Source organism: Oncorhynchus nerka, linkage group LG20 (assembly GCF_034236695.1).
Source record: "Oncorhynchus nerka isolate Pitt River linkage group LG20, Oner_Uvic_2.0, whole genome shotgun sequence".
NCBI classification, from domain to species: domain Eukaryota; kingdom Metazoa; phylum Chordata; class Actinopteri; order Salmoniformes; family Salmonidae; genus Oncorhynchus; species Oncorhynchus nerka.
In genome coordinates this window covers 29,090,438-29,117,929 of record NC_088415.1, presented here as the reverse complement: position 1 = coordinate 29,117,929, position 27,492 = coordinate 29,090,438, and the positions used below count along the sequence as shown (strand labels likewise).

Genomic DNA, 27,492 nt, shown 5'->3' with positions numbered 1-27,492 from the left:
TGAAACAGTAGCAGATAATGAAGGTATGCATGTCAGGCCAGACAGACGTCAAGAGGACATACGCAGTTCCTCTGATGAAGGAGAGCATGTGCACACAATTCTTTTTTTAATTTGGGCATAGAAGGCAGTGATCCAAATGTCTGGGTCTTGGCTAATCAAGTTGCAACCAATCCTTTCCAGGCTTGGACCAGACTCCTAATTTACATATTTATTGGCGTGTTAATAAACTATCAGATACTGTTCCACAATTAAACTATTCCCAATGAGCTGATTACTGAAATGACACAGTTTGGCCTCCATCCAACCAGTGTCTCAACCTCTGGTCCCCAAGATGGTTAGTCTACCCAAACGTTTTATAGTCCCGTACCCCTTCAAACATTCAACCTCCAGCTGCGTACCCCCCTCTAGCACCAGGGTCAGCACACTGTCAAATGTTTTTTTTGTTGCCATCATTGTAAGCCTGCCACACACACACTATACATTTATTAAACATAAGAATGAGTGTGAGTTTTTGTCACAACCCGGCTCGTGGGAAGTGAGAGATCTTATTGGACCAGGGCACAAATAATAATCAATAATTTTGCTTTTTATTTAGGCATCTTACATATAAAACCTTATTTGTTCATCAAAAATTGTGGGTGTGCTTGAAAGGATGCACATAAATCATTTTCCACACACAGTCTGTGCCTGTATTTAGTTTTCATGCTAGTGAGGGCAGAGAATCCACTCTCACATAGGTACGTGGTTGCAAAGGGCATCAGTGTCTTAACAGCGCGACTTTCCAAGGCAGAAAACTCTGAGCTCAGCCCTATCCAGAAATTTTTCAATTCAGTTTTCACAGAAACGCTTGTTGCAATTTCGATGAGGCTCTCTTGTTCAGATATCAGTAAGTGGACTGGAGGCAGGGCATGAAAGGGATAACGAATCCAGTTGTTTGTGTTGTCCATTTTGGGAAAGTACCTGCGTAATTGAGCACCCAGCTCACTCAGGTGCTTCGCTATATCACATTGACATTGTCCGTGAGCTAAGTTAATTTGAAAAACACAAAAAATCATGCAACGATGAAAAGACCTGTATGTTGTCCTTGTTAATACAGACAGAAAAGAGCTCCAACTTCTTAATCATGGCCTCAATTTTGTCCCGTACATTGAATATAGTTGCGGAGAGTCCCTGTAATCCAAGATTCAGATCATTCAGGCAAGTAAAAACATCACCCAGTTAGGCCAGTCATGTGAGAAACTCGTCATCATGCAAGCGGTCAGACAAGTGAAAATTATGGTCAGTAAAGAAAACTTTAAGCTTGTCTCTCAATTCTTTAAAAACGTGTCAATACTTTGCCCCTTGATAAAATCAAATCAAATCAAAATGTATTTGTCACATACACAGTTAGCAGATGTTAATGCGAGTGTAGCGAAATGCTTGTGCTTCTAGTTCCGACAATGCAGTAATAACCAACAAGTAATCTAGCTAACAATTCCAAAACTACTACCTTATAGACACAAGTGTAAGGGTATAAAGAATATGTACATAAAAGATATATGAATGAGTGATGGTACAGAGCGGCATAGGCAAGATACAGTAGATGGTATTGAGTACAGTATATACATATGAGATGAGTATGTAAACAAAGTGGCATAGTTAAAGTGGCTAGTGATACATGTATTACATAAAGATGCAGTAGATGACATAGAGTACAGTATATACGTATACATATGAGATGAATAATGTAGGGTATGTAAACATTATATTAGGTAGCATTTTTTAAAGTGGCTAGTGATATATTTTACATAATTTCCCATCAATTCCCATTATTAAATTGGCTGGAGTTGAGTCAGTGTGTTGGCAGCAGCCACTCAATGTTAGTGGTGGCTGTTTAACAGTCTGATGGCCTTGAGATAGAAGCTGTTTTTCAGTCTCTCGGTCCCATCTTTGATGCACCTGTACTGACCTCGCCTTCTGGATGATAGCGGGGTGAACAGGCAGTGGCTCGGGTGGTTGTTGTCCTTGATGATCTTTATGGCCTTCCTGTGACATCGGGTGGTGTAGGTGTCCTGGAGGGCAGATAGTTTGCCCCCGGTGATGCGTTGTGCAGACCTCACTACCCTCTGGAGAGCCTTACGGTTGTGGGCGGAGCAGTTGCCGTACCAGGCGGTGATACAGCCCGACAGAATGCTCTCGATTGTGCATCTGTAGAAGTTTGTGAGTGCTTTTGGTGACAAGCCGAATTTCTTCAGCCTCCTGAGGTTGAAGAGGCGCTGCTGCACCTTCTTCACGATGCTGTCTATGTGGGTGGACCAATTCAGTTTGTCTGTGATGTGTACGCCGAGGAACTTAAAACTTACTACCCTCTCCACTACTGTTCCATCGATGTGGATAGGGGGGTGTTCCCTCTGCTGTTTCCTGAAGTCCACAATCATCTCCTTAGTTTTGTTGACGTTGATTGTGAGGTTATTTTCCTGACACCAAACTCCGAGGGCCCTCACCTCCTCCCTGTAGGCCGTCTCGTCGTTGTTGGTAATCAAGCCTACCACTGTTGTGTCGTCCGCAAACTTGATGATTGAGTTGGAGGCGTACGTGGCCACGCAGTCGTGGGTGAACAGGGAGTACAGGAGAGGGCTCAGAACGCACCCTTGTGGGGCCCCAGTGTTGAGGATCAGCGGGGTGGAGATGTTGTTACCTACCCTCACCACCTGGGGGCGGCCCGTCAGGAAGTCCAGTATCCAGTTGCACAGGGCGGGGTCGAGACCCAGGGTCTCGAGCTTGATGACGAGCTTGGAGGGCACTATGGTGTTATGCCGAGCTGTAGTCGATGAACAGCATTCTCACATAGGTATTCCTCTTGTCCAGATGGGTTAGGGCAGTGTGCAGTGTGGTTGAGATTGCATCGTCTGTGGACCTATTTGGGCGGTAAGCAAATTGGAGTGGGTCTAGGGTGTCAGGTAGGGTGGAGGTGATATGGTCCTTGACTAGTCTCTCAAAGCACTTCATGATGACGGAAGTGAGTGCTACGGGGCGGTAGTCGTTTAGCTCAGTTACCTTAGCTTTCTTGGGAACAGGAACAATGGTGGCCCTCTTGAAGCATGTGGGAACAACAGACTGGGATAGGGATTGATTGAATATGTCCGTAAACACACCAGCCAGCTGGTCTGCGCATGCTCTGAGGGCGCGGCTGGGGATGCCGTCTGGGCCTGCAGCCTTGCGAGGGTTGACACGTTTAAAAGTTTTCCTCACGTCGGCTGCAGTGAAGGAGAGTCCGCATGTTTTGGTTGCGGGCCGTATCAGTGGCACTGTATTGTCCTCAAAGCGGGCCAAAAGGTTATTTAGTCTGCCTGGGAGCAAGACATCCAGTGCACTTCTGTATGTTGTAAAAGTGTTACATGGTCGCTGCCCATATCATTGCATAATGCAGAAAATACACGAGAGTTCAGGGGCCTTGCTTTAACAAAGTTAACCATTTTCACTGTAGTGTCCAAAACGTCTTTCAAGCTGTCAGGCATTCCCTTGGCAGCAAGAGCCTCTAGGTGGATGCTGCAGTGTACCCAAGTGGCGTCGGGAGCAACTGCTTTCACGCGCATTACCACTCCACTATGTCTTCCTCTCATGGCTTTTGTGCCATCAGTGCAGATACCAACAGATCTTGACCACCAAAGTCCATTTGATGTCACAAAGCTGTCCTGTACTTTAAACATTTCCTCTCAGGTTGTCCTGTTAAGTCTTCCTTAACCCACGTGTTGTCTTAAGGGTAAAAAATGATCCGCCACTAAGTTTAACAGCAGAAAAAAAACCTAAATGATATTTTTCAACTTAATATTTGATTACTTTTCCTAGAGTGACCCCAACATTAGAAAAAGTGAAACATTGCCTTTGTTCATATTTCCATGAAAGCTGTGCACCACCAGGGTACAAAGTAGAGGTCCACCGATTAATCGGAATGGCTGATTAATTAGGTCCGATTTTAAGTTTTCATAACAATCGGAAATCGGTATTTTTGGGCACTGATATGTAAATTTTTTGTTGTTGTTTTTATACCTTTATTTAACTAGGCAAGTCAGTTAAGAACACATTCTTATTTTCAATGACGGCCTAGGAACGGTGGGTTAACTGTTAACTGATCCATTCTGGCAACCTTACAGTTAACTAGTCCAACGCAATAAAGACCTGCCTCTCTCTCGTTGCACTCCACAAGGAGACTAACTGCATGTTACGCGAATGCAGTAAACCAATGTAAATTGCTAGCTAGCATTAAACTTATCTTATAAAAAACAATCAATCATAATCACCAGTTAACTACACATGGTTGATGATATTACTATATATTATCTAGCGTGTTCTGCGTTGCATATAATCTCACTGAGCATACAAGTATCTGACTGAGCGGTGGTAGGCAGAAGCAGGCATGTAAACATTCATTCAAACAGCCCTTTCGTGCGTTTTGCCAGCAGCTCTTCGTTGTGCGTCAAGCATTGCGCTGTTTATGACTTCAAGCCTATCAACTCCCGAGATGAGGCTGGTGTAACCGAAGTGAAATGGCTGGCTAGTTAGCGCGCGCTAACAGGTTTCACACGTCACTCTCTCTGAGCCTGTGGTTGTTCCCCTTGCTCTGCATGGGTAACGCTGCTTCGATGGTGGCTGTTGTTGTGTTGCTGGTTCGAGCCCAGGGAGGAGCGAGGAGAGGGACGGAAGCTATACTGTTACACTGGCAATACTAAAGTGCCAATAAGAACATCCAATAGTCAAAGGTTAATGAAATACAAATGGTATAGAGGGAAATAGTCCTATAATTCCTATAATAACTACAACCTAAAACTTCTTACCTGGGAATATTGAAGACTCATGTTAAAAGGAACCACCAGCTTTCATATGTTCTCATGTTCTGAGCAAGGAACTGAAACGTTAGCTTTCTTACACGGCACATATTTTAAATGGAACATATTGCACTTTTACTTTCTTCTCCAACACTTTGTTTTTACATTATTTAAACCAAATTGAACATGTTTCATTATTTACTTGAGGCTAAATTGATTTTATTTATGTATTATATTAAGTTAAAATAAGTGTTCATTCAGTATTGTTGTAATTGTCATTATTACAAATAAATACTTTTTTTTTTAAATCGGTCGTTTAATCGGTACCGGCTTTTTTGATCCTCCAATAATTGGTATTGGTATCGGCATTGAAAAATCATAATCGGTCGACCTCTAATACAAAGATTGTCTTAGGGTCATTTTTGACCAGGCAGTTATAAAATAATTTACACACCACAAAAACACACACGCACAATGAGAAATTTAGATTATGTGTGCTACTGATTGAACTCAGACAAAACTAAAACTTTCTTGTGCATGTGCAGCACCTCCCCTCCATGACCCCACACATGACCCAAGTTCACAGACAAAATAAAACAAAATGTCCTTGTCACCATATGACAACTAGGGCAGGATGGCAGCACAAAATGTCATAAAGATGACCCTAGGGCCCACAAGACATGCAGTTGCCCATGCCCAGGACATCGCCTCAACATTCTACATGTTCATCACACTAGCCATCAAAAAAATCATCCTGGAGATGACAGATATGGAGGGTTTCTGTAAATATAGAGACAACTGGAAAAGGATGGATGAGATTGACCTGCATCCCTACATAGGGCTGCTAATCTTAGCGGGTTTGTATAGGTCCCAAGGCAAGGCTACATGTAGTCTCTGGGATGCCGAGTGGAAGGGCGATTTTCTGTGCCACGATTCCACTGAAAGTCTTTCACACTTTCTCAAGAATGCTACGATTTGATAACTGTGAGACAAGACCTGCAAGACGTGTGAGATAAACTGGCGGCCATAAGAGAGATCTGGGAGAAGTGGGTGGAGCGTCTGCCATACCTCTACAACCCTGGGCCTGAAGTAACAGTGGCTGAGCAACTGGTTCCATTCAGAGGAACATTTTTACATCTGTAGTGTAAGTGATTGTCATTGTTCATTGTATTATGTATTGCTGTAATATTATTGATTTATGTGATTGTTTTCTGTAACACTGATACTAATTACTGATAGTAATCTGTTTTGTCAAAAGGTCACTGTCCTTTCCAGCGGTATATGCCCAGCAAGCCAGCAAAGAATGGCATCAAGATATGGGTGGCCTGTGACGCGCAATCCAGGTACACTTGGAAGATGCATGTCTACACAGGGAAGCCGACCAGTGGATGCAGGTTGTGCTTGATGTGACAGATGGACTGAGGGGGCACAATGTCACTTGTGACAATTTCTTCACCTCTTATGAACTCAGCCAGCAGCTCCTTAAGATAAAGATCACCATGGTTGGCACAGTTAGAAAGAACAAGCCTGAGCTCCCCCTTCACTCTTCGCAACAAGGGGGAGAGACCTTCTCATCAAAGTTTGCCTTCACCCCCACCAATCTAGTTTCTTACCTCCCAAAGAGGAACAAGAATGTGGTCTTCCTTAGCACACTGCACAAACGGCTGAGATCAGTGATCGTGAGTACAGGAAGCCAGCCATCATCCTGGACTACAACCACAACAAAGGAGGTGTGGACAACCTGGACAAGGTGATTGGAACTTACAGCTGCAGGAGGATGACTGCCCGCTGGCCCCTGGTCATCTTCAATAACGTCATTGATGTGTCCTCATACAATGCCTTTGTGATATGGAACAAGACCAACCCTACCTGGATGCTTGATAAGAGGAACAAGAGGGTGTTCCTGAAGCAGCTGGGCACGGCACTGGTAACCCCACACATTCAAAGAAGGGAGCGCCTCCCTCGCACAGCAGACTCTGCAGCTGGGGCAGGCAAGAGGAGATGCCAATTCTCACCCCCAAAGGACTGTAAAACAAATACGGTGTGCTGCAGAAATACATCTGCAAAGTCCATGCACGCACACGTACATACTGTCCTACATGTGCTAATTAGAGTTGATTGATTTATGTTCTTCACGTTTTTGTTTTGTATCTTATTCTCGTTTATACAGCTTGTGGGTGGGGGCAATGGTTAAAATAACAGAAGACCAGTATTTTGTAGTTGAATTCCTCATTGTACAGTATATATCACTATGTTGGCAACAAAGTTCAAGACTGGTTTCCCTTCAATAAAATGCTTTCAAAACGACTGCTACTTTCTTAGGCTATACAAGTGCTATCTCTTGCAAATTTTTTTTTACACCTATGCAGTACCTTTAACAATAATAATCCTCTAATTTAAAGAAAACAGGTGTGTTGTAATAAACGAGTGGTGTCCACTGATTAAACCCAGATATTCAAAGTTTGATGAATGACAGGTTGTTTCTTCATACAAATTAGATTTGGGGTTTAAAATTCAATTACTCTGCTTTGAGGGGTTTAGTGAAAGGTCATTTTTGACCCTTAGGACAAAGAGTGTATACAGAATGTTTATACTATACAAGGGTTAATTGACGCCCCTATAAACATAAACGGACATATACCAGGAGCGGTGCCCGGCCGGCCACGTCCGTCGACTCATCTAGCTGTAACGCTTATAATTCACTGGGTTGTAAGCGAAGCAGTAATTGTTTCAAAACATCTCCTGCCATGTCACTAAAGTGTCATGAAAGTGTTTGATGAACAGTCTATAGTTTTTTGGGCATCCCCCCAGCCATATCCGCAGCAGCAGGAAGAATGAAGTCCTCCACAATACTATGGAGCTAGTCTGTCCTAGCCACTCGGTAACTCACCCTGTTAGACGCTTCTAGCCCCTTACTAGCGGCATCCGTTTATGACATGTCTGCAGTTTTGCCACAACACAATTCCAGACCTCTCATAAGAATGCAATTGGCATACTGACTGCAGGAATGGCCACTAGACCCGCTGCCAATTTATTTTCATATTAATTTCTCTACAAGTCGGTCATTAAGTTGGCTGTATGTCCAACCGGCCCCAACCGCAGAGCACGTCTATGGCGTCATCCCATGGTGGAGGTGGGGTTATAGTATGGGCAGGAATAAGTTAGACACAATTGCATTAGTGATGGAACAGTCAACGAACAAAAATACCGTGACAAGATCGAGGCCCATTTCTTTTAATGCACTGTATATCTGTGACCAGATGCATATCTGTATTCCCAGTCATGTGAAATCCATAGATAAGGACCTTGTGAATACATTTCATTTGACTGATTTGCTCATGAACTGTAACTCATTAAAAAAAATCTATGACATTGCTTTTTAAAATCTGGTTTAGTATGAAGATATTACTTCACAAGATAGTAAGGATGTCAATTCTGGTGTATGAACTAAATCTTTACAGCATTAAAAGTAAAACCTTTATTATACATAATTGAAATTGGACAGTAAATCAGAACAAACAAGTACAGGCCACGTACAATTAAGATGGGAATGAGTTCGCTATACAATAACACTTTGTGAATTGTCCCATAATAGCGTTACACTTTGCCTAGTAGAAAGGAGTCAGAAGCAAATTTTCAAAACTTGTTCTTGACAATAAATTACTTCCAAATTGAGCACAAAAGTATATTATGTTCAGTTGCAGGCGGTTCTCCAAAAGCAAGCGAACATTCAGAAAGATTACAACGCATGTATTTTACATCACGCGAGAAATGCCTTGTGTAGAACTACGTGGCCACGTGTCATTCCATCTGAGGATAGGAACTGCATGTCTGGTAGCTAAAATGGCAAGGGAACTCCTCACTAAGGGCAAAACGTAGGATTTCACCAGCTCTTGGGATTATTTTTTTTTGTTAAAAACACCCTGCAACTGAAAACGTGACAAATGTACTTCTCTGAATCAAGGATGATGAAAGTATAGACAAGAACAGGTTGAGAAAAATGGATTCAGACGAGTCAAGGTATAACACTAGTGGACAAATTCACAACCGCAGTTAATGTACAGCTACAAACTAATTAAAAAGGCAGAGCACAGAGACATATACACACAAAATCTTTCCTTCAGCCATTACATGCGGAAACGGTCAGAAAAGTTGGGGGACTGGGGCACAGTGAGTGTGACGTCGCTCTTCTTCAGCTCCAGCAGTTTATAGCGTCTGATGGGCTGGGCTTTGTGGACCTGAGGGACATTAAGACGCAGTTCAAACACCCACGCACCCGTTTACATCAAGGTCCAAGCAGGGCTTCTGTTCCAACAAGTCAAACATTAACACCTAATTCAACTATATCAAAGGGCCGAGAGGGGAATTAATTAATTGTATCAGGTGTGTTGGTGCTGGAGCAGACACCAGAGACGTATTAATTAGGGTAAACATTTAGCAACAGAACCATTTCATGAAGAGGTTCAGGTAGTCCCTCCTAGATTATACCCTAGCTTGTGCCCAAGGAATAATACCCAGGAGTGTGTGCTGGAACAAAAGCCAGCACCCCAGGTAGAGAAAAAGATTCATTTCAATAGCTCTGGTTTATAAATGGTCTATGGACACCAAGTGTTACCACGCTGCAACAATTTCTTCCTTCTGTTTGGATTCCCATTAGCCATTTTACTGTAAGTTGGACTAGTAACCGGAAGGTTGCAAGATCAAATCCCCGAGCTGACAAGGTAAAATCTGTTGTCCTGCCCCTGAACAGGCAGTTAACCCACTCTTCCTAGGCAATCATTGAAAATAAGAATTTGTTTTTACCTGACTTGCCTAGTTAAATAAGTTTAAAATAAAAATTGTAAGTGCATAACCAACTTTTTTTTTGGGGGGGGGGGGGGGAGGCTGGTCTAAGGTTTTCGTAGTTACCTGCTCTTGGCGTAGCCTGGCCATTTTCTCCTTCTCGCACTCCTCCAGCTCCATCCGCTGCACCTCCTCCACACGAGCCCTCATCGCCTCCTTTTCGCTCACCGCCCGCTCAAACTCCAGCCGCTCCTTGGCACGGCGCTCTGTGGATAGCTGGAAGACCTCTGGAACTACGGAATTATTAATGTCTTCTAAGAGTGCCAAGGAAAAGGGGTTGGAATAGAAAGAGGGTGGGGGTGAAAAGGGTTTGGGTGGTGAGGTGTTCTCAAAGGTGGGAGAAAAATTGGAAAGGAAAAGGTGGGAAGCAAAAAGAAAAGGGTTAGGGGTGCAGAAGCCAAGCTCAGTGTTTCCCAAACAAAGCCCATGTAAGGGAGTAGGCAACCCTGATCCAGCAATTAGAGACTTAAGAAAAACAAGACAGTTAAATCGTAGTGGTGGAAGAAATATGCTCCAGTTCAACTGATACATGGGTAATGATCCAACAGAACTGCTCAGGGTGACAAATTGTTGAAATCCCTTAAATAAAAAAAATGGTGGAAACATTTCAGGGGTTGAATAAAGAAGTCTAACAGGTTCAGGACCAGGGTTGTCCATGGCCACCATAGTGCAGAAAGCGGAGGTGCGCAAGGCAGTTGTGGTCATACGTACCCAGGACTGAGCGGTTCTCTTTCTTGGGCATGAACGGCTCTTTGTGAATTGCAGTGTTTGGTCGAGCTTTGAAGGTGGCTGCCTCTGCCTGGTGCTTCTGTTCCTCCTTCATCTGAGAACAAAACAGATGAAATACTGTATGGGGGGGGCAGGGAATAGGATTTTGTACTATTTGTTGTAAACATGCATGAAGACTGACATACTCGTGCCAGAATCAAACAATTAGTTATTCCTTGTACTGTATACGGTCAAAGTATGAAAGCAACAGCATGACGTTTCAAACAGAAGGTCATGAATTCAATAAAGGTTTGTCTTACCATCTGCTCCCAGCGGTCATTCTTGGCGGCTCCCCGCTCGTCGAGGAGCAGCTTGAAGGGCTCAGGCTTGGTGGGCTCAGCCACCTTTTTCTCTGGCAGGACCACCGCATGGAAGTCTGGCAGTGGCTGGGCCTTGAACGTTGGCACCTGAGGGGTTAAGAACATTAAATAATTAACAGACAACCATTTAGGCTACATTGTCAAGACCAACACCTAGTTAGGACAACATTTCCTAGCTCTACAACTTGCAGCAAAAGGCTATGATTCTTTATCCCAAACAAATGATTGAGAGGTCTTACAAAGAGTTAAAAAATAGACCTCTCACCGCCATCTAATGACAGGCAACTGCATCTGTAATGCCATTAGTGGCATCATTCATCAGGTCTACCCATATTGATAGAATGTAAGGCAAATGATACGCGAGGAGAAATCTGAACAATTTTAAGGCAGTTAACCGCTTGCTCCTACCTGACACGCAGGCGTCCCATCTAGACATCTGGAAATGCAAATGCACTAACGCTAAATGCTAATAGTACTAGTTAAAACTCAAACGTTCATTAAAATACACATGCAGGGTAGTGAATTAAAGCTACACTCGTTGTGAATCCAGGCAACAAGTCAGATTTTTAAAATGCTTTTCGGCGAAAGCATGAGAAGCTATTATCTGATAGCATGTAACACCCCAAAAGACCCGCAGGGGACGTAAACAAAATAATTAGCATAGTCGGCGCTACACAAAATGCACAAATAAAATATAAAACATTCATTACCTTTGACCATCTTTGTTGGCACTCCTAGATGTCCCATAAAAATCACTATTGGGTCTTTTTTTCGATTAAATCGGTCCATATATAGCCTAGATATCGATCTATGAAGACTATGATCAAGGAAAAAAAATAGCGTTTTATAACGTAACGTCATTTTTTAAAATTAAAAAAGTCGACGATAAACTTTCACAAAACACTTCGAAATACTTTTGTAATGCAACTTTAGGTATTAGTAAACGTTAATAAGCGATCAAATTGATCACGAGGCGATGTATATTATATAGCTGTACGTCTGGAAATAATGTCCGGGTAAATCTCAACCAAAATATCCGGTCGGAGACCGGAAGAAAGGCGCTGCCTTGCGTCCGTTTGACCAAGAATCAAAACGTAGGCAAATGACAAGACTGTTGACGTCGTGTGGAAGCTGTAGGTATTGCAACCTCGGCCCCATTTAATGTGGTTCACCTTTATCAATGGGTTGAAGTGGCGCATGGATATATTTTTCCATTTTCAGTGATCAGATTTTCCTGCACTTTGATGAAACACACGTTCTGTTATAGTCACAGCCGTGATTTAACCAGTTTTATAAACGTCTGAGTGTTTTCTACCCACACATACTAATCATATGCATATACTATATTCCTGGCATGAGTAGCAGGGCGCGGAAATGTTGCGCGATTTCTAACAAAATGTTCGAAAAAGTAGGGGGTAGGAGTAACAGGTTAATGGGGCTACCTCTTCGTGCCTCAGCTCCTCCAGCCTCTTCTCTTTCAGGACCAGCCTCTCGCGCTCCCGCTCTTCAAAGGAGAAGGGGCACACCTCCACCTGGGTCTTGTCCTGGAGCTTAGGCAGAAAGGGCAGGCCAAAGTGGGGCACAGCATGGGCCTTGAGCGGGGCTGGGGGTTTCACCTCCTCCACTTTTCTGTCCATGCACTTCCTCTTCAGGGCCCATGCAGGGGACTCTGGAACAGTGGGACACTGCACCTTCTTTTCCGGGACACCCTGTGAACCAAAAGGTGTGGGTAGACCATTAATAACGGAGCCAACACATCTTATACAGTCAGTGTTACACCAGTGATACTACTAGCCTGGGTGCCCTTCTTCAGTTCTCACTTGCTTAAAGAGCAGACATGAAACAAACTGTACAACAAATCCAGTGTATAAAGTCATGACAATCCAGTAAAAACATGTTGGTCGTGTAGCACTCACCACCACCTCCTCTAGGATCCTGACAGGCAGCGGGCGGGAGTGGAAGGTGTGCTGCTCCTCAGGCTCATCTGGCTTCTTGCTGGCTTGCCGCTCCGCAAGTCTCTTGTCCATGTGCATATGGAATACCTCTGGGTGCGTGGACTCCTTCACAGTAGGCTTCTTGGGGTTCAGTGCCCCCTCCAGGATCTTCCTGTTCAGCCCCAGGGCCTTGAACTTAAACCTGGAATATACAGGACAGGGGTGGATTAATTTACTAAATGACAGTGTTCTGAACATTGCAAATAGCAATAGAATAAGTAGAGACAATTCCCTGGTCGAACAATCATATTGGTTCTACACAATGTATTACTATCTGAAAGTTCTGTCCTTCTGAACAGGCCTCAAGCTGAAGGTTGTGTGACTGTGGATGAGCTGGAGCACCAGTAAACATTTTGGCTTTGTTCAAGTCTCATTGGGAGTACACAGGTACAAGTAACCCAACAGTCTAATAACTACTATGCAGAGGGTAGAAGGATAGAGTGTGAAGAAGCCATAAGTGTGGATTCACTGTTGGAGTTTCTGGAGCTCCTCGGCCTCCAGTTCAGCGCTGCTCTTGACCGCAGTGGGACGGCTCCTCTGTCGGGTCATCAGGTGAGGGGTGTGAGGGTGGGTGATCTTAAGCTGCTCACTCTTCACAGGCGACGGGCCTGAAGGAGATGATAGATTGTAATTTGTTGCCACCCCCCTCCAACATCACACTTCTCATGAATCCCAGCCATGCTATGTGAAAGCCACTCATCTGTAATGTACAACAATGCCAAAGCTACCATACGCACCCCTCGCTTGGCTCTGTCGACTACGAAGGTGGTAGCGGGTCGGAGTCCGTTTCTGGAAAAGCTCGATCTGTTGGGCCATGGGCATGAAGGGGACAGGGTCCTCCACCTTCTTGCTGCCAGTGGACAGGTTGAAGGGCTTGGGAACAGTGGCACCCTTTGGCGCCTTGGTCTGAAAAGGAAATAATTCAGGAGATTAATTAAAATAAAAAAATAATCCAAAATATGTCTGGTTAATTAACAACCTAGGTATTTGCTTGTGTGAACCATCCTTTTAACAGCCATGTGGCCAAACAGAAGGCTAGCTACTTACGGGGGAGGACGGGTGCTTGCGGAGCTGAGCAGTGAAGTCCACCTCCCTGTGGGTTGATGCAGTGCCCGCCTTGACGCGTCCATCTGTGCTGAAGTTGAACTCTTTGGGTACGGTGGTGGCCAGAGCCAGCTTCTTAGGGAGCTGACCTGAATGACAAGATGAAATCCCTCTTAATAACAACTTCGTCGGGATAGGGGGCAGCATTTTCACTGTCTATTCAATGACTTTATTGGGAAACCAGATTCTTAAGGGTGTGTGTTTGCAGTTCCTACCAAAAGTAGTTTGAAATGTTTTGGCAAAGTTTACAGGTAACTTTTGAGATGTTTTGTAGTGACATTATGCAAATTGGAAGCTGTGTTTTTCTGGATCAAACCCGCCAAATAAATGGACATTTTGGATATATTGCGACGGAATTAATCGAACAAAAGGACCATTTGTGGTGTTTATGGGATATATTGGAGTGCCAACAAAAGCTCTGCAAAGGTAAAGCATGATTTATATTTTATTTATGAGTTGTGTCGCACCTGCAGGGTTGAAATAGGCTACTCTTTGTTTACTGTTGTGCCATCAGATAAATCGCATCTTATGCTTTTGCTGAAAAGCCTTTTTGAAATCTGACACGTTGGCTGGATTCACAACAAGTGTAGCTTTAATTTGGTGTCTTACAAGTGTGATTTAATGAAAGTTAGATTTTTAAAGTCTTATTTGGCGCTCTGCATTTTCCCTGGCTACTGGCCAAGTGTGACGCAAGCATCCCGCCTATCCCAGAGAGGTTAAGTCAGGAAGACTTGCAACGCTTCACTCGTAGTAAGAAAGGGTTACTCACTGCCTGCCAAGGCTGCCCTGTAGCTGGCCATGTTCCTCTTCCGCTTGTCAGCCACCTCCTTCTGAAGAGTCTTGATGGTCACCATCTCCTGGTGCTCAGAGCTCTTATGCCTGGGTGAACACACAATCTAAGGATATTAACCTACAAAGGCAGTATTCTACAATCCTGGTCCTAGAGAACTACTGGTTGTGGAGGCTTTTGTCCTAGCCATATGTGCAAACTCTTGGTTAGTTGCATAAGGTGTTAATGCTAGGGCTATAACACTGTTGGATGTGCCCAGGGAAATGTAAACTCAAATTCCTTAACGTAGCCATGGACGAAAGGACTAACAGGCTTGTCGGCACCAATGTCAGGTCATGGAGCCTCCTTGGCTAATTGCTGAATCCATTAGAGATAGAATGCCTTACTGTGTGGTGTTCGCAGCAGCGGGCCGGGCCTGGTTGGCTGCTCTGGGGTTGAGTCGCACACTAGAACGGACACCACCACTGCGTCTGGGGGGTAGTAATAAGCTCCTGGGAAACGGACAAACCAAGACAGTCGGGTTACTTTTCTCCACAAGACAATTGGTCAAGGTTAATTATTAAACAGTCCTTACACTAAAAGCGTATTCCATGCAAAGGGGACAAAACTCTATCTGCATGTGAAAAAGCAATACATTGGCACAGTCACTATTGACCAACAGCCAATGTTTGTTTATAATTCCAATCCCAAAAATGAAGAGTTTCGACCATGCCGAAATAGCCCCCCCCAAACATTTTCACCATGGTGGAAAGGGGGAAGACCCTCCAGTTGTTTACCTTCGACGTGGGCGAAAGGTTCTTACAGCAGTTGGGTTTGAGCTGTAAACAGTTAGACTGATGACTACCATGATTACATCCAGGGCTGGATTTAATAATCCTCGGCACAAAGTTGCTCATGATACCAATAGACAGGTGGCAGGATAGTGCAAATGTTTACAGACCTTTTCAGCTTCTTAACAGGTGGTGCGGCTTCAGGGGCCGTGTGCTGTCCTTCCTCATTGCTGGCTGCATCTTTGCGTTTTAACACCCTTCAGTGAAGAAACAGGATTGCCACTTGGAAGCATACAGTTGGTTGGTGTAATGCTGACTAGTTACAGTGAGGGAAAAAGTATTTGATCCATCTGCCCACGGACAAAGAAATGATCAGTCTATAATTTTAATGGTAGGTTTATTTGAAAAGTGAGAGAAAATAAAAAAAATCCAGAAAAACACCTGTCAAATTTTATAAATTGATTTGCATTTTAATGAGGGAAATAAGTATGACCCCCTCTCAATCAAAAAGATTTATGGCTCCCATGTGTCTTTTATACAGGTAACAAGCTGAGATTAGGAGCACACTCTTAAAGGGAGTGCTCCTAATCTCAGTTTGTTACCTGCATAAAAGAAAACTGTCCACAGAAGCAATCAAGATTCCAAACTCTCCACCATGGCCAAGACCAAAGAGCTCTCAAAGGATGTCAGAGACAAGATTGTAGACCTACACAAGGCTGAAATGGGCTACAAAACCATCGCTAAGCAGTTTGGTGAGAAGGTGACAACAGTTGGTGAGATTATTCACAAATGGAAGAAACACAAAAGAACTGTCAATCTCCCTCGGCCTGGGGCTCCATGCAAGCTCTCACCTCATGGAGTTGCAATGATCATGAGAACGGTGAGGAATCAGCCCAGAACTACACGGGAGGATCTTGTCAATGATCTCAAGGCAGCTGGGACCATACATAGTGTGTTACCAATTGTTTTCTTGGTGACTACACTGTGAAGGACTGAAATCCTGCAGCCCCCGCAAGGTCCCCCTGCTCAAGAAAGCATATATACATTCCCATCTGAAGTTTGCCAATGAACATCTGAATGATTCAGAGGACAACTGGGTGAAAGTGTTGTCGTCAGATGAGACCAAAATGGAGCTCTTCGGCATCAACTCAACGTGTTGAGGAGTCGGCATGATGCCTGTGGCCCCAAGAACACCATCCCCACGGTCAAATATGGAGATGGAAACATTCTGCTTTGGAGATGTTTTTCTGCTAAGGGGACAGGACAACTTCACCGCATCAAAGGGACGATGGACGGGGCCATGTACCGTCAAATCTTGGGTGAGAACCTCATTCCCTTAGCAAGGGCATTGAAAATGGGTCGTGGATGGGTATTCCAGCATGACAATGACCCAAAACACACAGCCAAGGCAACAAAGGAGTGGCTCAAGAAGAAGCACATTAAGGTCCTGGAGTGGCCTAGCCAGTCTCCAGACCGTAATGCCATAGAAAATCTGTGGAGGGAGCTGAAGGTTCAAGTTGCAAAACTTCAGCCTCGAAACCTCAATGACTTAGAGAAGATCTGCAAAGAGGAGTGGGACAAAATACCTCCTGAGATGTGTGAAAACCTGGTGGCCAACCACAGGAAACCTCTGATTTCCAACAAGGGTTTTGCCACCAAGTACTAAGTCATGTTTTGCAGAGGGGTCAAATATTTCCCCCATTAAAATGCAAATCAATCTATAACATTTGACATGCGTTTCCTGGAATTGTTTTGTTATTCTGTCTCACTGTTCAAATAAACCTACCATTAAAATTATTTGTCAGTGGGCAAATGTACAAAATCAACAGGGGATCAAATACTTTCCCCCCTCACTGTCGGTCAAAGACAACTAGAACTTAATTTATTCCTGGACTGGTCTACAGCTAAACAGGCAGAAGCTTGTTTCGGAACAGAGAATACATTAGAGTAAACCTTTTTATCCTTGTGATCTTTCCTTTTAACTTTTGCAATAAACAAAATATTCTGAACACCCATAAATGTAGCAGAACGAAAGCTGCAATAAATGATCTATGGGTTTGTGAAAACTCATGTGGAGCCTCACAGAACTCTCAAACAAGATGTTAGCTAAGTGTTCTAGAAACAAAATACCTGCGTGTTCGGGCAGGCGGTCCCTTCTTTGGTGGGACAGCTACCGGTGCTGGCCTATTTCCCCAGGATGTGACAATGTTGGAGTACGTGCTCTGAGCACCTGCTGTGGCGGGTACTGAGGACGTGCTTGGGGCTTCTATTGTAGAAACATGAGTAATTAGCACATCACACAATAGTCAGTCAACTTGTGAATGTATCTGGCCTAGATAGATCACAACTGTCTGAAGTACCAACCCGAGTCAGAGTTCTCTTTCACCCTGGGAGAGACAATCGCCCTGGGCAAGTGTGCTTTGGGGGTCGCACCAAATGGTATGTTGTTTCTGTTTGGGGTGGCAAGATGGCCAAACAGTCTCTCATCCTGACCAGCACATTGGTCTGCAGAGCAAAAAATTATTAAGGAATACATTGTGGATATTCAAGAATTTGGCAAGTTAGCCACTTCAAGAGCATGTAGTCAGGCCCCCATTGGAGCATGCTGACAAACATTGAAATACATGCATTCATCCCAGGAAGCACCATTCTTACTAGCCTGGAGACCTGAAGTTGAATTGCATTCAGTCAGCTAAAGTTCTCTCTCAAGACCTCTACAAGCCAGTATATTGGATAAATTGGTTAACTTAATTGACTGAAGTCCTTGCAGTTGGTCCTTCTGCAGGTAGGATTGTGAGACCATATTTCCACCAGAAAGTGCAATCACATAACCGTTTCAAAGCCTGGTAGGTCATTAAGACTGCGATCACCTGAAGCATGTGCAGGAGCTCTACACCCATGAGTGAATCTCCTGCATGCATTTTAATCATGTGCTAATTGTCTCATTCCTACCTGAAAAAGGACCAAACACACGCAAAACAGGTAAAGTGCAAATATAATTTTATTCAACTTCGACTTGAAGTCGTTAGAAGAAACGTTCCTGAGCCAAACGATCACTTGTGCCCTCACATTTTTAATTTCATTGAATTCTACTTGAGGCCCATGTAGAATTAAATGACATTCAAAATATTGTTCACAAGCACAGGTTGCTAACCATCTTACCAAACCAAATATCGGCGTGGTCCTCCGTATCCAATGCTTGGAAATCAATGACATGTGACGGTGCATCGAATTCGTAGTGACTAGCCGATTCACTCTGCGCCATCTCAGCATCCATCACCGCACCTATTGTCTCCACATAAACAAGCAGATTAGATGCATGTTGTGAGTTATCAAATGGGGCTATCAAAGTTAGTTAGCTTAGGTTATTCATTCACAAACACATTTAACTGCGTAGCGACAAAATACACATTACAGTAAACACGCGAGAGCTATATAAAATCCAAATTAACACCAGAAATTGTGTATTGAAGTTAGCTATGAAAAGTAATGTTAGTTAGCATTAGTCGACCAGGTAACGTTGCCTAGCTATTGTAAGTTTACTGTTGATCAAAATTCTCTGGGTAAATTAGATACAAAAGAGATGTCCATTCAAATACAAAATACTATAACGTACCTCTTAAAAACAACCAACGCGTAATGGAAATCGAGTGAGCAGTCAGCTGAACTGCAACGTCGCGAGCGCAAAATAACAAATGAGGGTTGGCGTAACCGTTTAAAGTTTCACGCCATTTAAACCAGCCAATCAACAGCCTCGTCCAGATCAATCGGTTTTCCATTGGCTTCCGGTTGTCTACGTCACACTCAAGTTATATTTCCTGTCACGTGAGGAGTTTCTGTAACTTTTGTATTTATTTAACAAGGCAAGTTAGTTAAGAACAAATTCTTATTTTCAAAGACGGTTTAGGAACAGTGGGTTAACTGCCTTGTTCAGGGGCAGAACGACAGATTTTCACCTTGTCAGCTCGGAGATTCGATTCTTCAAACTTTCGGTTACTTGTCCAACGCTTTAACCACTAGGCTACCTGCCGCCCCAAACTTTAAAACAATCCATCTCTGGCCGTATTGTTTAGTTTTTTTCTCTACCCACATTCTATCCTTTTTCATTTAGTTATATTTTGCTCATTTAGGAGACACTCTTATCCAGAGAGTGACCAGGTTTGGGGAATAACCTCTACATCTGATTTTTAAAATACTGTAATCACAAATGTAAGCACAAATATTGTAATCAGATTACAGATACGTTTGAAAAAGTAGATGATTACTTATTGGATTACTTTAAAATTCAGAAAGGATGTTTGTAAAAAAGAAGAAAAACATTGACACCTTTCTATTTGTCAATGACATTCAATTCAGCATTCAGCATTTTTTTTGTCACTTGCCTTCACACAATAACCCATAACGTCAAAGTGGAATTCGGTTTTTAGATTTTTTTAAACTAATTAATTAAAGATTCACTATGAAGAAATCTCTCCGCCATTTCTTGATTGCTAAAATTCAAATAGTTTGCCTAATTTCAGTGTATGTGACAAAACAAGCAAGTATAGTGTGGAGAATTGCCATCTAAACGTCTGTGAAATATCTTTTCATTACCAAAAATATTGTATTTTCAAATTGTTTGAAGCTAGTGTACAAAACCCATAAGTAAAAGATGCCAAAATTAAACTTAAAACCGGCAAGTATAGAAATTGTGTGCATAGAACAAATCGACCATTCCTTAGACTTACTTTCAATGAGAATGACATATCTATAAAACACATTTCTATGTAAATTTGATCAGATCTCCCAAAAAATTACATATTGGAGGTTTAAAAACTAGTATTCAACCTCTTTGTTATGGCAAGCCTAATTAAGTTCCGGAGTAAAAATGTGATTAACAAGTCACATAATAAGTTGCGTGGACCTAGCACGCCCCCATTCTCATCGACTGAGCTTCAGTGGAGCAGGTTGAGAGCTTCAAGTTCCTTGATGTCCACATCACCAACAAACTAACATGGTCCAAGCACACCAAGACAGTCGTGAAGCGGGCACGACAAAACCTATTCCCCCTCAGGAGACTGAAAAGATTTGGCATATGTCCTCAGATCCTCAAAAGGTTCTACTTCTGCACCATCGAGAGCATCCTGACTGATTGCATCACTGCCTGGTATGGCAACTGCTCGGCCTCCGACCGCAAGGCACTACAGAGGGTAGTGCGAACTGACCAGTACATCACCGGGGCCAAGCTTCCTGCCATCCAATACCTCTATACCAGGAGGTGTCAGAGGAAGGCCCTAAAAATGGTAAAGTCTCCAGCTACCCTAGTCACAGCCTGTTCCCTCTGTTACCGCACGGCAAGCGGTACCGGAGTGCCGAGTCTAGGTCCAAGAGGTTTCTAAACAGCTTCTACCCCCAAACCATAAAACTCCTGAAAATCTAGTCAAATGGCTACCCAGACTATTTGCATTGCCCCCCCCCCCCTATCCACACCACTGCCACTCTCCTGACTAGAACAAAAAACATTTATCATATTACTCCAGTGCTAGCCTCCCTACACTGGCTTCCTGTTAAGGCCATGGCGGATTTCAAGGTTTTACTGCTAACCTACAAAGCATTGCATGGGCTTGCTCCTACCTATCTTTCCGATTTGGTCCTGCCGTACATACCTACACATATGCTATGGTCACAAGATGCAGGCCTCCTAATTGTCCCTAGAATTTCTAAGCAAACAGCTGGAGGAAGGGCTTTCTCCTATAGAGCTCAATTTTGATGGAATTGTCTGCCTACCCATGTGAGAGACGCAGACTCGGTCTCAACCTTTAAGTCTTTATTGAAGACTCATCTCTTCAGTAGGTCCTATGATTGAGTGTAGTCTGGCCCAGGAGTGTAAAGGTGAACGGAAAGGCTCTGGAGCAACGAACTGCCCTTGCTGTCTCTGCCTGGCCGGTTCCCCTCTCTCCACTGGGATTCTCTGCCTCTAACCGTATTACAGGGGCTGAGTCACTGGCTTACTGGTGCTCTTCCATGCCGTCCCTAGGAGTGGTGCGTCACTTGAGTGGGTTGAGTCACTGACGTGACCTTCCTGTATGGGTTCCTGTCTAAGTATGCTCTCTCTAATTCTCTCTTTCTCTCTCTCGGAGGACCTGAGCCCTAGGACCATGCCTCAGGACTACCTGGCATGATGACTACTTGCTGTCCCCAGTCCACCTGGCCGTGCTGCTGCTCCAATTTCAACTGTTCTACCTGCGGCTATGGAACCCTGACCTGTTCACCGGAGGTGCTACCTGTCCCAGACCTGCTGTTTTCAACTCTCTAGAGACAGCAGGAGCGGTAGGGATACTCTAAATGATCGGCTATGAAAAGCCAACTGACATTTACTCCTGAGGTGCTGACTTGTTGCACCCTCGACAACTACTGTGATTATTATTATTTGACCATGCTGGTCATTTATGAACATTTGAACATCTTGGCCATGTTATGTTATAATCTCCAACCGGCACAGCCAGAAGAGGACTGGCCACCCCTCATAGCCTGCTTCCTCTCTAGGTTTCTTCCTAGGTTCTGGCCATTCTAGGGAGTTTTTCCTAGCCACCGTGCTTCATTCCTAGCCATCGTGCTTCATTGCTTGCTGTTTGGGGTTTCAGGTGGGTTTCTGTACAGCACTTTGAAATATCAGCTGATGTAAGAAGGGCTATATAAATATATTTGATTTGATTTGATTTTAAGTTCTGAACCGCACGTTCTGCTAATCCATTTGAAGATGGGTGAAAAGGGGATGACGTTACATGCTGAATTCCATTTTGCTTCATGAAACTTGTGTGCTTGTGAAACAAGTAGCATTGTCGCTAACCAACATTTGAGGCAATCCCATGACACTGAAGCTTTATCTCAACTTCTCAATCATAGCGTGCGATGGTGATGTGCTCATGGGGTAACATTCATCCACTTTGAATGAGAATTGATCAGCACAAGGAATATTTTTCCTAGGAAGGATCCAGCGTAGTCCACATGTAGTCGTGTCCATGGGTTTCCTGGCAATTTCCATGGATGTAATGGCACGGTGGGGGGTGACTTCCTGTTACTCTGACAATCTGTACACAGCCTGACCTCATTTTCCACATCCTTGTCCATCTTTGGAGGTCACTACAAATTGGATCGTCCTTAATCTATGCTTAGCGTTCTTAGGAAACTATGCAGTATTTTGTTTTTTTCATGTATTATTTCTTACACTGCTACCCCAGGAAATCTTAAGTCTTTTTACATACAGCCGGGAGGAACTATTGGATATAAGAGCAATGTCAATTTACCAAAATTATGACCAGGAATACGACTTTCCCGAAGCAGATCCTCTGTTCGGTCCACCACCGAGGACAATGGATCGGATCCCAGCAGGCGACCCAAAACAAAGGCGCAGCAGAAGGGGCAGACAGAGCGGTTTTCTGGTCAGGCTCCGTAGACGGGCACATCGCCCACCGCTCCCGACTATACTCCTCGCCAATGTCCAGTCTCTTTGACAACAAGGAAGGCAAAATCCGAACATGGGTTGCCTTCCAGAGAGACAGCAGAGATTGTAACATTCTCTGTTTCACGGAAACATGGCTCACTTGGGATACGTTATCAGAGTCGGTACAGGCACCTGGTTTCTTCACTGATCGCGCGACAAAAACAAACATCTCTCTGGTAAGAAGAAGGGCGGGGGTGTATACCTTATGATTAACAAGTCGTGGTGTGATCATAACAACATACAGGAACTTAAGTCCTTTTGTTCACCTGACCTAGAATTTGTTACAAACAAATGCAGACTGCATTATCTACCAAGAGAATTTTCTTCGATTATAATCACAGTCGTGTATATCCCCCCCCCCCCCCCCTCGACAGAAACTAAAACAGGATACACCCATGCTCAGGTCTGTTCAATGCTGGTCAGACCAATCTGATTCCACGCGTCAAGATTGCTTCGATCACGTGGACTGGGATATGTTCCGGATAGCGTCGAACAACAACATTGATGTATACACTGATTCGGTGATCAAGTTTATTAGCAAGTGCATCGATGATCTTGTACCCACCGCGACCATTAAAACCTTCCCAAACCAGAAACCGTGGATTGATGGCAGCATTCGCGCAAAACTGAAAGCTCGAACCACTGCTTTTAATCAGGGCAAGGTGACCGGAAACATGACCGAATACAAACAGTGTAGCTATTCCCTCTGCAAGGCTAAGCATCAGTATAGAGTAGAGGTCAACCGATTATGATTTTTCAACGCAGATACCAATTATCGGAGGACCAAAAAAGCCGATACTGATTATTCGGCCGATTTTTATTTATTTTGTAATTATTTGTAATAATGACAATTACAACAATACTGAATGAACACTTATTTTAATTTAATATAATACATCAATAAAATCAATTTAGCCTCAAGTAAATAATTAAACATGTTCAATTTGGTTTAAATAATGTAAAAACAAAAAGTGTTGGAGAAGAAAGTAAAAGTGCAATATGTGCTATGTAAGAAATGTAACGTTTCAGTTCCTTGCTCAGAACACGAGAACATATTAAAGCTGGTGGTTCCTTTTAACTTGAGTCTTCAATATTCCCAGGTAACAAGTTTTAGGTTGTAGTTATTATAGGAATTATAGGACTATTTCCCTCTATACCATTTGTATTTCATTAACCTTTGACTATTGGATGTTCTTATAGGCACTTTAGTATTGCCAGTGTAACAGTATAGCTTCCGTCCCTCTCCTCGCTCCTCCCTGGGCTCGAACCAGCAACACAACAACAGCCACCATCGAAGCAGCATTACCCATGCAGAGCAAGGGGAACAACCACAGGCTCAGAGCGAGTGACGTGTGAAACCTATTAGCGCACGCTAACTAGCCAGCCATTTCACTTCGGTTACACCAGCCTCATCTCGGGAGTTGATAGGCTTGAAGTCATAAACAGCGCAATGCTTGACGCACAACGAAGAGCTGCTGGCAAAACGCACGAAAGTGCTGTTTGAATGAATGTTTACATGCCTGCTTCTGCCTACCACCGCTCAGTCAGATACTTAGATACTTGTATGGTCAGTAAGATTATATGCAACGCAGGACACGCTAGATAATATCTAGTAATATCATCAACCATGTGTAGTTAACTAGTGATTATGATTGATATTTTTTATAAGATAAGTTTAATGCTAGCTAGCAACTTACCTTGGCTTACTGCATTTGCATAACAGGCAGTTAGTCTCCTTGTGGAGTGCAACGAGAGAGAGGCAGGTCGTTATTGCATTGGACTAGTTAACTGTAAGGTTGCAAGATTGAATCCCCCGAGCTGACAAGGTGAAAATCTGTCATTCTGCCCCTGTACAAGGCAGTTAACCCACCGTTCCTAGGCCGTCATTGAAAATAAGAATGTGTTCTCAATGTTCTTAACTGACTTGCCTAGTTAAATAAAGGTATACATTTTTTTTTTAATTGGCAAATTGTCGCCCAAAAATACAGATTTCCGATTGTTATGAAAACTTGAAATCGGCCCTAATTAATCGGCCATTCTGATTAATCGGTCGACCTCTAGTATAGAGACAAAGTAGAGTCGCAATTCAACGGCTCAGACACGAGAGGTATGTGGCAGGGTCTACAGTCATTCACGGACTACAAAACGAAAACCAGCCCCGTCGCGGACCCCGATGTCTTGCTCCCAGACAAACTAAACAACTTCTTTGCTCGCTTTGAGGACAATACAGTGCCACCGACACGGGCCGCTACCAAAACCTGCAGGCTCTCTTTCACTGCAGCCAATGTGAGTAAAACATTTAAACGTGTTAACCCTCGCAAGGCTGCCGGTCCAGACGACATCCCTAGCCACGTCCTCAGAGCATGCGCGGGACCAGCTGGCTGGTGTGTTTACGTACATATTCAATCAATCCCTATCCCAGTCTGCTGTTCCCACATGCTTCAAGAGGGCCACCATTGTTCCTGTTCCCAAGAAAGCTAAGGTAACTGAGCTAAACGACTATCGTAGCACTCACTTCCGTCATCATGAAGTGCTTTGAGAGACTAGTCAAAGATCATATCACCTCCACCCTACCTGACACCCTAGACCCACTCCAATAGGTCCACAGATGATGCAATCGCAATCACACTGCCCTAACCCATCTGGACAAGAGGAATACCTATGTAAGAATGCTGTTCATTGACTACAGCTCAGCATTTAACACCATAGTACCCTCCAAACTCGTCATTAAGCTCGAGACCCTGGGTCTCGACCCCGCCCTGTGCAAGTGGGTCCTGGACTTTCTGACGGGACGCCCCCAGGTGGTACCCATGACTGAGTGGCCATACACGCCTCCAACTCAATCATCAAGTTTGCAAACGACACTACAGTAGTAGGCTTGATTACCAACAAAGACGAGACGGCCTACAGGGAGGAGGTGAGGGCCCTCGGAGTGTGGTGTCAGGAAAATAACCTCACACTCAACGTCCACAAAACAAAGGAGATGATCGTGGACTTTACGTTCCTCTGCATACACATCATGGACAAACTGAAATGGTCCACCCACACAGACAGCATGGGGAAGAGCGCCTCTTCAACCTCAGGAGGCTGAAGAAATTCGGCTTGTCACAAAAAACACTCACAAACCTTTACAGATGCACAATCGAGAGCATCCTGTCGGGCTGTATCACCGCCTGGTATGGCAACTGCACCGCCCATAACCGTAAGGCTCTCCAGAGGGTAGTGAGGTCTGCACAACGCATCACCTGGGGCAAACTACCTGCCTTCCAGAACACCTACACCGTCAAAAAGATCATGAAGGACAACAACCACCCAAGCCACTGCCTGTTCACCCCTCTATCATCCAGAAGGCAGGGTCAGTACAGGTGCATCAAAGCTGGGACCGAGAAACTGAAAAGCAGCATCTATCTCAAGGCCATCAGACTGTTAGTTTTTTCCAACTGCTTACACACGTTTTCTTTGTCAAAGTCCAGACCTGAATCCAATCGAGAATCTGTGGAAAGAACTGAAAACTGCTGTTCACAAATGCTCTCCATCCAACCTCACTGAGCTCGAGCTGTTTTGCAAGGAGGAATGGGAAAAAATTTCAGTCTCTCGATGTGCAAAACTGATAGAGACATACCCCAAGCGACTTACAGCTGTAATCGCAGCAAAAGGTGGCGCTACAAAGTATTACCTTAAGGGGGCTGAATAATTTTGCGCGCCCAATTTTTCAGTTTTTGATTTGTTAAAAAAGTTTGAAATATCCAATAAATGTCGTTCCACTTCATGATTGTGTCCCACTTGTTGATTCTTCACAAAAAAATACAGTTTTATATCTTTATGTTTGAAGCCTGAAATGTGGCAAAAGTTCGCAAAGTTCAAGGGGGCCGAATACTTTCGCAAGGCACTGTATGTACTGTGGCAGACCAGGGGGTTGGGTCAAAACGTTTACACAGATCAGACACGGACAGAGTAGGATTGGCTCAGTTTCAAAGGTGTTTATTAAAAATTATAGTTCATGAGACCCTCTCCGGGATACCGTCTTCTGGGTCTTGCTGTTTCCTGTGAACTCACTCCTGTTACCTCTGTAACCATCCCCAACTATACGGGAGTCCTTTCTTCCCCCAGTCTCCTCCTGTGTGCTGCCCTTCTGGCAGCTTTATGAGAGTTGTACAGCTGGTGAGCAATCAACCCTTGATTACTCACCAACTCCCAATCAGCCCCAAATAGTCCTGGCCGCAGAGCCCGTCGAGACCTGGCACGTACAGCAGATGGAGCCATCGCCTCGTGATGTATACTCCGTCTGTCACCAGGCCTCGACGAGTCTCCCCCTGGTGACTGAGCTGCTGTACGCCACAGTACATATTCTTATTAATTCCTTTACACTTGTGTGTAAAAGGTAGTTGTTGTGAAATTGTTAGATTACTTGTTAGATATTACCGCATGGTCGAAACTAGAAGCAGAAGCATTTCTCTACACTCGCATTAACATCTGCTAACCATGTGTGTAACCAATACAATTTGATAAAAATATGTCAAAATTGTACAGCAAAAATACAGTTTTATATGATATTATTTGGATAACTTTCAACTCTCTGTTTAAATGTGTTGAACAGAAAAGACACAACCATGAAC

General features: G+C 43.9%; 1 protein-coding gene across 5 annotated transcripts; it reads right to left on the bottom strand.

Annotated features, from left to right (window-relative positions):
• Positions 1-8,023: 8,023 nt before the first annotated feature.
• LOC115102216 (targeting protein for Xklp2-like) lies at positions 8,024-19,187 on the bottom strand. Of its 5 annotated transcripts, none has more exons than XM_029621896.2 (17): positions 19,010-19,187; positions 18,556-18,678; positions 17,758-17,898; positions 17,524-17,659; positions 15,564-15,650; positions 15,400-15,441; positions 15,010-15,114; positions 14,603-14,712; positions 13,777-13,922; positions 13,467-13,635; positions 13,199-13,337; positions 12,652-12,871; positions 12,178-12,444; positions 10,676-10,822; positions 10,359-10,470; positions 9,714-9,901; positions 8,024-9,043 (listed from the first exon to the last, which is right to left on the bottom strand). In XM_029621896.2, the coding sequence occupies exons 1-17, from the start codon at positions 19,170-19,172 to the stop codon at positions 8,933-8,935; spliced, it is 2,406 nt and encodes an 801-aa protein (XP_029477756.2). In that variant the 5' UTR covers positions 19,173-19,187; the 3' UTR covers positions 8,024-8,932. The 5 variants fall into 5 exon arrangements, with proteins under 5 accessions (XP_029477756.2, XP_029477757.2, XP_029477760.1 ...); XM_029621897.2 differs by having other exon boundaries at positions 9,714-9,880; XM_029621900.2 differs by having other exon boundaries at positions 18,556-18,685; positions 19,010-19,083.
• Between the last annotated feature and the right edge of the window lie 8,305 nt (positions 19,188-27,492).